This window comes from Acinonyx jubatus, chromosome A1 (assembly GCF_027475565.1).
Source record: "Acinonyx jubatus isolate Ajub_Pintada_27869175 chromosome A1, VMU_Ajub_asm_v1.0, whole genome shotgun sequence".
NCBI lineage: Eukaryota > Metazoa > Chordata > Mammalia > Carnivora > Felidae > Acinonyx > Acinonyx jubatus.
Window position 1 is genome coordinate 13896270 of NC_069380.1, and position 12503 is coordinate 13908772.

General features: G+C 33.8%; 1 protein-coding gene across 11 annotated transcripts in view; it reads left to right on the forward strand.

The window, feature by feature from the left end:
- The window catches only part of NBEA (neurobeachin), a 676718-nt gene that overhangs the window by 203448 nt on the left and 460767 nt on the right, over positions 1 to 12503 (forward strand). For all 11 annotated transcript variants that reach the window (XM_053214308.1, XM_053214315.1, XM_053214324.1 and 8 more), the window contains 5 exons: positions 345 to 468; positions 1298 to 1490; positions 3280 to 4296; positions 6053 to 6270; positions 8807 to 8960. In XM_053214308.1, the coding sequence (XP_053070283.1) occupies positions 345 to 468; positions 1298 to 1490; positions 3280 to 4296; positions 6053 to 6270; positions 8807 to 8960 (1706 nt within the window). The remainder of the gene's footprint in view (positions 1 to 344; positions 469 to 1297; positions 1491 to 3279; positions 4297 to 6052; positions 6271 to 8806; positions 8961 to 12503) is intronic.

Sequence of the window (12503 nt, forward strand, 5' to 3'; positions counted from 1 at the left end):
CCCTTCATACTGTTTTTCACAGTGCCTGCACCAAATTACATTCTTACCAACAGTGCAGGAGAGTTCCCTTTTCTCCACATCCTCACCAACACTTGTTATTTCTTCTTTTTATTTATTTTCTTTAGCTATCCAAATGGCAATTCTTTATGTTAATGCAGTAATGACATGATAACATGTGAAACTAAATCAAAACTTTTCCTAACCACCTTAATCATTATGGTGTTTACCATAGTTCATAATACTTCTAACTCACCTACCATAGGGCTAAGCTGAAAATGAGGAAAGGTTTTTGAGTGGAAGATATGCAGTTGTAAATCTTGACTTTTTTGTGTGCGTATTCACAGTGATTCTTAAGGTGGTGGCAACTTTGTTAAAAAACTCTACACCAAGTGCCGAACTGATGGAAGTTCGTCGTTTATTTTTATCTGACATGATAAAACTTTTCAGTAACAGTCGTGAAAATAGAAGGTAAGCAATTTCAATACTATAACAAAGCTTTATTCCGTAATTATTTTCTCTTCTTTATTTTTAGTCTCTTTCAAAAAGTTTTTCAAAACTTTCCCATATTGCTAAATACTTGTAATTCTCCGAAAAGGCATTTTATGTTTCTTTGATCTAATGTACGTTCATTATACTTACTTTTATATTTTTATTTGATCATGTGGGTATTATATTTTAATTGTGGATATGAGTACACATATTTAAGATGCACCATTCCTTCTGGTGATACCTGTGTGTTGTAATTGTGTTGGAGTTGCTCATATTCATCTCTGCTTTTCTCAGTTTCTGTCCAATAACTGATTATTGTGGTGCATTTTTAAGTTAGTTAAGACATGGGGTACAGTCTAAGGCTGTGGGTGCTTCCTGAGTCTTCAACAAATATGTATTGAATGTCTGGTATGTATCAAGCACTGTGCTGCACACAGATTGTCTCCGTGTTCAGTCTTGGCACAATTTAATGGGGAAGATAACAAGAAAAGAGTGATTAATATGTAATGTATTAAGTGCGTTGTGAGTGCTACAGGTGATGAGGAAGTAGAGAAACGATAACTAAATCTGACTGGGAGAGTTAGGAAACCAATTTGAAATGATAATTTGGATTTTTCCAGGTAGAAAAATGGGAGAAAATCATTCCAGGTATAGAATATAGAATGTGCAGAATGACTGTGCATCTTGCTTTACCTAGGTCAGATCATATTTTCACTCTTTATCTAAATTTAAAAATAGTAAATTCTAATATAATTCAGGTATTTTTAATGAGGTGGGATTTTTTTTTTTTGTTTTTTTAACCCACTAGATGCTTATTGCAGTGTTCAGTGTGGCAGGATTGGATGTTTTCTCTTGGCTATATCAATCCTAAAAATTCTGAGGAACAGAAGATTACCGAGATGGTCTACAATATCTTCCGGATTCTGTTGTATCATGCAATAAAATATGAATGGGGAGGATGGAGAGTCTGGGTTGATACACTCTCAATAGCTCATTCCAAGGTAAGGAGATGTAGCACTTTAGATCATCAGGGTTTCAGCTGTGGATTCAATGGCTATAAACACGCATCTGGTGCCATCTTGTGGGCATTTTACATTATGGCCGATTCCTTTATCTCCACTTTCTTTACTGGTTTTGGTTTTATTTTCTCTCTATTCTGTAACACTGTTAGAGCTTGAAATATTTTATAGATCATTTCATTGAAACCCCATGTTTATGAACCAGGGATTTTAGACCCCAGACGTAACCCCACATCCGTTTTATAGCTCGAGTCTGAGCCAATAGTTCTTTTACCTTAAACATACCTACTGGTTCTTAAAAGAATATTTCATGAAATACATGCTGAAAAATACTTTCTGAAAAGTAATGAGAAATTGCCTTTATTTCCAAGTGAATCATGAATAAGGGTTTAAGTTTAGTGGCATTTTTAATTGCATTATCTTTCCTTTTTAATTCTAAGAATCTGTATGTCTGTATTTTAAATGTTACCTGATCTTTGGTGAGAGAAAGTAGTGAGTTAACATGCACATTTATGTACACATTAGATTCTGGAAAAATCAGAGTCAAGATTTCTCATTATGTGGTGTCCTAGAAAAAGCGTGGGTGTCACAAGTTTGGCTTTTAATCCAGTCTGTGCCACAATTCAGTTTTGTGACTTCAGGAAATTTGTATAGTCCTTTTGTGCAGGGGTTAGAAAAATGTTCCTTTAATGTTTTTTTAACCTGTACAGATAGTAAATATTTTAGGTCTTGGGGGCTGTACAGCCAGCCTCTGAAGCAGCTATTTAACTCTGCCATGTGGCGTGAAAATAGCCATAGGAAACGTGTAAAAAATGAACATGGCTGTGTTCTTGTATAACTTTACTTACTAAAACAGGTGATAAGCACGTTTGATTCATGGGCTATACTTAGCTTCCACTTTTAGGACTTGATTGCCTCTTCTGTAAAATAAAGGAATTTTTGTATCAACATAATCTCCAAAGGAAGATCCCTCTCAACCTAAAATCCTGTTGTCATTTAGGTCAATATCATATATGCCTATAAGGAAAGATTTTGAACTTTATTATTTTCAATTTTAGAAGAGCTTTTATTTCTGTTAAAACTTACATTTTATAATGTATTGGCACCTTTTATCATTAACAAATTTTAAAATACTACTTGATAAGAAAAACATTTCATGTTTTATGAAAAAATATATTTCATAATTATTCTTAAACAAGCCATGTAAAGTAACCCATTAGTCTATATAAAGATAAATTTGTGATGTTTTAACAGTTTAAAAATGTACATATTTATAGATATGTGTGATTTTTAAAAATCTCAATTGGAAGTAGGCACACATGAATAATAGATGGTGAAAACTGATATGGTCATACTTTGGATATTATATATATTATTAGCCAATTTTCTGTGTTAGCTGAACTCAAATATGTAGGAATTCAACTGGCATATTAGGTTAGAGTAACATTGAAATACTCAACCTAAAAGAAAAGATTACTTCACTTAAAACTTTAATGTTGCTAGTTTACTTAACTGTTTTTGGACGTTGTATATATATAACACACACACATACACACACACACACACACACACGTATATAAAATAAGTCATATGTAACTATTTTTGACAATTACTTCCAATTACTTAATGAAACTTATCTTAAGATTAATATGTGCTACATTTGAAATCGTAATTTTGATACCATTTTCGCTATTAACATAACTTTACTTGTATTTTTTTCTCCTTGGTATGTATATGAAATGCCTTAATGTTTTCTTTGCTTATTCCTAAGGTCACTTACGAAGCACATAAAGAATACCTAGCCAAAATGTATGAAGAATATCAGAGACAAGAGGAGGAAAACATTAAAAAGGGAAAAAAAGGGAATGTGAGCACCATCTCTGGTCTTTCGTCACAGACAACAGGAGCGAAAGGTGGAATGGAAATCCGAGAGATGGAAGATCTCTCACAAAGCCAGAGCCCGGAAAGTGAGACAGATTACCCTGTCAGCACAGACACTAGAGACTTGCTCATGTCGACAAAAGTGTCAGATGGTATTCTTGGAAATTCAGATAGACCGGGAGGTGGTGTGCATGTGGAAGTGCATGATCTTTTGGTTGATATAAAAGCAGAGAAAGTAGAAGCCACCGAAGTAAAGCTTGATGATATGGATTTATCACCAGAGACGTTAGTAGGTGGAGAGAATGGTGCCCTTGTGGAGGTTGAATCTTTATTGGATAATGTATATAGTGCTGCTGTTGAGAAACTCCAGAACAATGTACATGGAAGTGTTGGTATCATTAAAAAAAATGAAGAAAAGGATAATGGTCCATTGATAACACTAGCAGATGAGAAGGATGAACTTCCGAATAGTAGTACGTCATTTCTCTTCGATAAAATACCTAAACAGGAGGAGAAACTTCTTCCTGAACTTTCTAGCAATCACATTATTCCAAATATTCAGGACACACAAGTACATCTTGGTGTTAGTGATGACCTTGGATTGCTTGCTCATATGACTGGTAGTGTAGACTTAAGTTGTACATCAAGTATCATAGAAGAAAAAGAGTTCAAAATCCATACGACATCTGATGGAATGAGCAGTATTTCTGAAAGAGACTTAGCGTCATCCTCTAAAGGGTTAGAGTATGCTGAAATGACTGCTACCACTCTGGAAACCGAGTCATCTGGTAGCAAAATTGTACCAAATATTGATGCAGGAAGTATAATTTCAGATACTGAGAGATCTGACGATGGCAAAGAATCAGGAAAGGAAATTCGAAAAATCCAGACCACTGCTACAACGCAAGTGAGTTATCCTACGTGAGTTCTAAAAATGCATTGGACAGATCCTGAGTTGTTAGCACTACGGCAGAGTAATTTCCGAACAGTTACATCATGTTTATACTTAATTATGGCATTATAGTTAACTTTGGGAATCACGTGTTATGGTAGTATATATACAAAAGAAATTTAAAATATCTGAATTATATTTCCAACTCCACCACATTGTGTCTGTGTGCCTTTGTTGGGCCTCTCTGGGCCTGAATTTCCTTATACAGTACAAGTGTTTGTACCAGATTAAAATATGACCTGGAAGGGCTCTACCCGTTCCCCTATTTTGTGACTCTGTGACTAAATTTACACATTTTGTACTCAAGATCTTCATTCTGAATACTTGATTAATTTTAACCTTTTAAGCTTCAGGCCCAACCCCGTTGTGTGGATTATAGCAAAGAGGACTTGGAGCCCAGATTGAACTGATAAATGAAATGAAAGGGAAGGGAAAAGGGAACTGTTATTTATCAAGTGCCTACTATGTTCCAGGCACTGTGCTATATGTTTTCAGATTTAATCCTCACAACCACCCTGTGAGGTAGGTAGTATGGCTGAGAAAATTTGGACTTATTAGCAGTGAAAATTTTCTTTACAACGATGTGGCTAGGAGTCGTCGTTATGAGAAAATTAAAGATTCTTAGGCCTAGTGGTGAGGAAATGTTAGTGCTGCATTTCTGGCCTCACCAGAGTAAAGCTAAAAATAGATGATGTTTTCTGATATGAATTTTAATTGTGGAGCTTTGAGTTTTAAGACCACTTCCTTATTTTCCAGGCTAAATTACCTTATGATTAAGAATTGAAGAATACTTTTACCATTAGTGATTTGGGTTTTTGGTTGTTCTCTGGGTTTTCCACTCACTGTTTCATATCATCAAAGATAAAGTTAACATGTTTCCATTAGAATTGTATTATAAAGAGTAAACCATACCTTTCTGGTGTCTTTGTACTCTAATAACAATCCTTACATATTCCGTGTGGGGAAGAAACCACAACAAACAAACAAAACACGTATTCTGTGTGTGGGAAAGCTATTTTTATTTTTTCTCTGTTAACTGCCAGCTTCTATTTTTGTGGCGGTTGTACTACCACGGTAATTGGAAGGGAGTGGGGATATTGAGTTAGGTGAAGATTTAAATGAAAGGAAAGCATAGTGCATTGTTTATTGAGCATAACAATCGCTAGGCTTGCCTGGTTTTCAGAGGTTGTAGGTATTTTTCTGGTTTTCTAACTTGTCAAATAAATGTACTATTTTTCGAAATTGAAGTATTGTGAGTAAAATAGACTTTTGAGTTAATTTCAATCTGTTCAAGTAATATTTTTTAATCTTGTGTTTCTAAGTATAGTTAGTTGATGACATATATCCCGTATACTTCAATTTTAATTATATGCTCACTTTTGTAAGGGACACATGTATCTAATATGAAGACTCCATAAACAAAGGTAAAGAGGACTTGGTTTTCAATGTGAACCCTGGTGTTAGACTTGAGGTCTTTGATGTCCTTGCCTGGTTTTTGAAACAGAAAAATAAAAGTAATAATAGTAGCCTCTTCAGCTCAAAAAGGTTTCTGTCTATGGAATCACCAGATGAATAATATGTGTAAAATAGATTAACCTATCAAAGTTACATGCAGGAGCTCTCCTCACTCACTTGACTATACTTACTGTTTTCTTTTTGAAATCATGCATTTCTTTGGCAGTCTACAGAAGTTCACCTTTTCTTCCTCTAGGCTGTTCAGGGTCGGTCTATTACACAACAAGACAGAGACCTCCGAGTTGACCTAGGATTTCGAGGCATGCCAATGACTGAGGAACAGAGGCGCCAGTTCAGCCCAGGTCCACGCACCACAATGTTTCGTATTCCTGAGTTTAAATGGTCTCCAATGCACCAGCGACTTCTCACCGATTTACTGTTTGCATTAGAAACAGATGTACATGTTTGGAGGAGGTAGAAATATTTCTTTTCTTAAGACAACTTTCACTTAAGAAAATGACTATTTTAAATTACTGATCCATAGTGAATTATATCATTGAAAATCTCACAAATTGAACTTATTAAAAATAATCCAACATGGGGCACCTGGGGGTGTCTCAGCTGGCTCAGTGTCCAACTCTTGATGTCAGCTCAGGTCATGATCTCCCAGTAGGATTCAGCCCCACAACATCAGGCTCCTTGCTGACAACGTAGGGCCTGCTTGGGATTCTCTCTCTGTCTGTCTCTCTCCCTTTTTGCCCCTTCCCCGCTTGCGCTCGCTTTCTCACTCAAAATTAATAAACTTAAAAAATAACCTAACACTAAAACTTTGTATAGAAACATGAGTATTTTCATAAAGGTAAGGTTATAAAGCCTAGGGCTCAAATCAACAGGTATCCAAGAACTTAGGACAATTAAAAAGTAAAATTTTGAAACCTGGCATTGCCTATTCTGTGTATAAAAGGGATTTAACAACAACAAAAAGGTTAAATTTTGGTTCAGAGCTGCTTCCACATTTTTTGTTCTTTTTCTGTTAAAATTAATACCATATACTAACTTTATTCTGGGTAATAAAATTATAACATAGTGTTAAAATTTAAAATCACCTATGACATCTGTTTTTAGAGCCTTTGCCTTTGAAGTCGTTAGTATCAGTTCATATATAATCACCTAAAGAAAACAGTCTGCATAAATTAAATCATTACCCTGCTTCACTTTCAGTTGATTTTCTAATAGCAAATATTTGACAAATTAAGCAGTTACAAGAGTGCGTGCACATAATTTAGGAAATTCGTGGCTGGAACAGAGTACCCTACTGTCATTGACTTAAACAATCAATGGCGTGATGTTCTCTGGACTCCAGGAGACTTTTCTGCTTCTCCTAATTTTCCTTCTAAGATTCAAGGTGGCTGATTCAGCTCCTAGCACCACTAAAGCATTGGAAACTTGCCCAGACTGGAAGGCAGGGTCTCTTCTTCTTCGTCCTTCATCCCCTTGTTCCTCCTCTCCCTTTTTTCCCTCTTCCCTTTCCTCTTTTTTCTTTTCCCCGTTTTCTTCTCCTTCTCTATCGCTTCCTCTTCCTCCTCCTCCTCCTCCTCTGCTACTTTTTCCCTGTCACACTCCTTACCCTCCTTTCTTCTTTTCTAAAAGAAGCCCTCAGGAAATCTTCCTCTCACCTCTCACATGCCAGAAGGCAATCACCAGCAAAAGGGAATGGGATTATAATGACTGGCCTATATAGAGCAATACTGGTTAATAACCTCATAGCTGAGGTAAAGCCAACCTTTCCTGTACTTGATCTAGCTCAACAATAGAACAAAATCTAGATTGTGTTAGCAGGGAAGAAGGAGTAACTATTATGGAGAAAAGTCGATGTCTGCTATAGAAAGCTTTTACTTCTAATTTTATTTGACCAGTTTGTCCTTAGTCTACTCATGTGATAGAAACAATGGTCTTTCCATTGTTAGTGTTGTTCTATGCTAAATTACCTGGGGATGATAAATAGGGAAACTGGAACACAGTGAAACACATTACTGTTAGCATGACATCAACGGAGATATATAGTGTAACTTCCTAATTATAATATTAGTAGTCCTCAAATGAGTGGTACTCAACTTCCCTTCCTTTAACATAAGATGGGTACACAACATACACACAGATACCACATGTCTCTGTTTTCATGCGCTCTCGTAAAATTCCCCAAACAGAATTTTACTTAATTTTTTAAAAGCACTTATTTTTAGGATCAGGTCATACAGCTTGACATCTAAAAGATCGTAGATGATAGTTTACAATTCTGATGAGTGAGAATCATTGCCTTAAAATCAATTATGGAATAACCTCTTTTTTCCCATTAGAAAACAGTTCATATTCCCGACAGACATCAAACTAAAGCAGTGTATGTTTTTGGGTATCTACATTGCATGTTTTGTGTGGGAAACTGCACTGATGACCTTTAAGGTCTTTTACCTTTTTTAATTCAGTAAGTCCTTGAATTTTTACTTATTCATTTATATTTCCCCATCATGTCATTTCTGTGACTAGCAGTACACATTTTCAGTATGGCTGGTCACAGGTGGGGCTCCAGTCTGGTGATAAAACAAACAGAAATTACCTGAAAGGTAGACTTGGAGTTAACTATCCAATTGTTCTAAATTACCTAAGGATAGTAAATAAGGAAAACTTATTACAACACAAAATAACAAGCTTTTGTGAAAATACTTTTTAGGCTAAATTCATTGGCCTAATATAATTTGTCTTGAAACTAGTTAATGTACTGTATTTTTAAAGCAGAAACCCAGTAACGAATTAATACACTAGGATACAAAGAAACCCTGCCGAGATGAATGTTGTTTTTTGTAATATGGTATCTCAATTATAAATTGTTTTCTTTTCTAATAGTTCCATTTTAAATTTGCCTAGCTCTGCAATAATTTTTACTTTATAAATGTTACAAGTAGCATTAAGCTAAGAAAATGTTCACTTGTGTTTTGTTTTTGTGCTATTTTAGCCATTCCACAAAGTCTGTAATGGATTTTGTCAATAGCAATGAAAATATTATTTTTGTACATAACACAATTCACCTCATTTCCCAAATGGTAGACAACATCATCATTGCTTGTGGAGGAATTTTACCTTTGCTCTCCGCTGCTACATCACCAACTGTAAGTACTTTGCTTCCATCTAGTGGTGTATTTTATAATTACCTGACAAGAGCATGTCCACAGTATTCTCTGCTCTAAACATAAGGATTTTATCAAGACATGTTCACCTAAGGAAACTTTTTACCTTTTTTTTCTCTTTCATCAGTGTTGCATTTCAGTTGTGTGTGTTTATGAAAATACTAATCTGGCAATTTTGATGAGTAATTTGAAGAAGAGCCATAACTATAAGTGACTTAACGTTATTTTCTATATACTGCCTATCTTTTCAAATATATAGTAAACTTAAAATTTTTATTCTGTAACTCTTGAAGTTCTAAATACAAATACATGGTTATTGTGTAAGTAAGTAGAGTCATAAATCTAAATTTAGAAAAAAACATTATTAGTAATGCAGAATCTTACGTGAATTACTTGGAATATTATTCATAAACAATATTATTTTAAACTGTATGGGAGTTTTATATGCCTGTTCTCTGAGATGTAATCTTGAAGCCAGAAATTTGCTTTCAAAAGGGAACCAAACTAATGAATTCTTATTTAAAACTCAGGCACCTCAGATAGAAAAAATATAAATAACATACCATTTTTAAGCTATCTGAACAATTTCATAATCCTTAAAAACCTCAAAAAATTTTTATAGACATATGGACTCTAATAGCATTTGCATCTCACTTTATCTACTAGTTCAGCATCTTATTTAAAAATATATATAGCTGTTTTTCATTCTATATAAAACATTGAAATTATTAATAAGTTTGAAAGGCATTTAATTATATATATTTAAAATATAATAGGTCAATGTTAACTTCATATTTTAATTGTAATGTTAAAAATCTCTGATTTCTATTAAAAAACCACATTCCATAGCTACTTGCTCACATAGGAAAGAATGTAGAACTCTGCCTCTCATATTGCCTGTGTTCCTGCCACCATATTGGAAACTAATCCATAGCTGGAAAAGTATGCTCTTTCCACAGAGAAACGTGTTTTTTGTTGTTGTTAAGATGTCTTTTACTTGGTGCGGCAGTGTTTCCAAATTAATCTCTGGCTTTATTTCATCATTAACTAGCTTTTCCTACGTGATTCCTTTTCTCTCTGTAGTTTTGTCAATAGCATCACCACCCCCCCCCCACCACCACCAAAGGAACATTGAAAGTTAAATATTGGCAGCAAAAGCTTGTATCCTCAACATCTCTCCCCCCCTCACAGGCACATACACTTTGATTTCATTCATGAATTTATTCAAGAAGTCTACAAAGGCAAACAGGCTAGTTCAAGAGGGAGTGCAGAACAGTTCATCATTATTAGAGCCTTAATTGAATTAGCAAGTAAGCAAGGAAATGGAGCCAGGAAGAAAAATAATTGATGGCATGTGAGGGATGTGGATATCCTGTGAGATTAATGTACCATCTCTTCTCTTTAATCTCTGATTTCCTCTGGTGATTTATACAAAATTCTGGTAAATTGGGAGTCATATATGATTTTCTAAATGCATTCTAATATTGAGGCAGGAAGAGTTTTTTTTTCCCCCTTCTACACATTCAAAGCTGAATAAATCAGTATTTTCTCCTGGCATTTTTTTTTAATCATATAAAATTCTTTAATGTTTTCTAAGCAGTCATTTTTTGTCAAGAAATTTTAAAAGGTTGTATTGAAATTCATTTTAAAATATTTTAAAATTTTGTGCAGAACTGGAAATGATCTCTATATAAAATTAATAGTAGGTATTAAAATTTGTATAGGTTTGAAGTTTGCCTGTTTTTATTTTATAATGAATATATAATAAAGATATTGACATTTTGATAATTTCAAATTAATTCAAATTAATAATTTCAAAATTATTACCTTTGTAGTTTGGATCACTATATTTTGCACTTTGAAACTACTTATTGCTTAGACTGTTCATAACAGATTTAGGAAGTCATTCAATTGTAGAAATTTTTCTTCATTGTCTATTTCTCTATCTTTCTGTCAGTTTGGTCCATTAACTGATTGTACCTATGCCTGGTTATACACCATAGCTGATTTTATGTTCTTTGAAAAAATTGCTTCCTTAAAAGATCCATCCAGAACCTTTTCTCTCACTTGATACTAGTAGAACTCTGATTGGTGCTGACTGCTGGGTATTGTTTTCTCTTACTTGATTGTGTAATATTCCTGGTAAAAATTGTAATGTAGTAGAGGGGGAGAGTTTGGAAAGAAGAGATTGAATGAAGAATGAAATTAGAACTGGATAGGGAGGTTCTTGGCTTAGATTTAAATGTAAAACTCCAAAAGAGAATTTTGGAAAGAATAAGTGAAAGAGGAAACATTGGCAGTGTACAGATTAGCAAAGGGAAACATTGTTATGTAGATGCCATTATAATTATAATTAATTTCAATCCTAGATATATAAAGAGAGAAACATTTGAAACTGGTGTTTAAGTGATCTCATGATTTTGTTTAGGTTGGTATGATTTTAAAATGCATATATGCATAAATGAATGAATAAATATGAATAATGGTGGATGGCTGTGGCTAGCAAACTTTTTCTCTGTGGGTCAGATGATAAATATTTTCAGTTTTGTGAGCTATATGGTATCTGTCTCAACTTCTCAACTCTGCTAGTGTTGTGCAAAAGACAGTTATATAAAGTTATATAAAGGAATAGGTACGGGTTTGTCTCAAGAAAAATTTATTTATAAAAACAGGCAGTGGGACAGATTTACTTGTGTGTCATAGTTTACTGACTGCTGACTTAGAGCATAATCCTTACATAAAATTCATAAGTTTAACATAGTATAATGTTTCAGTATGAAAACTTTATTACTGACCATTGAAAATTCAGTAATTAGAGCTTAAGATAAACTCACCCTTTTCTATTAAATAAGAACTTAAATTTGACTTACTCAATATTTTTTAAAGTTTAATTTTTAGAGCAGTTTCATTGTATGTTGTGGTCCTTATGTTCTATTAGAAGATATATAATTTTCACACTCAGCCATACTAATTTTTTCTAGCATTTGACGTGTCTAATGTTGAAATTGTATTTAATTTTGAGAGGGTAAGTAGAATGCTAAGTATTCTTCTTTTTTTATTTTACCAAGGTCAACAGTAACACTAGTTGTAATTATTTCTACTAACAGTGAACATGTGGACACAGAAATTAAATATACAAATATGAGATACTCAAATACACAAATATGAGGTACTCTCAAATATGAGATATAACAATAAATATATGCTACCTTTACATTAAAAACTATAAAAGACAGGTAAAAGCAATCAAAGATGGTCTAAATAAATGGAGACTATACCAAGTTTATGGGTTGGAGACTCAGCGTAACAGGGGTAACACTTGTCCCCAAATTGGTATTTAGACATATCGCAGTTACTATCAAAATCCCACCAATTTTTTTGTAGATACAAAGACTATTTTTTACTTATTTATTTTTTTACAAACACTATTTCTTTTAAAAAATTCACATGGAATAGTTAAAACAATTTTGAAAGACTCATTATATATTAAATACAGTAGCCAAGACTGCGTAGTATCTTAGAGAG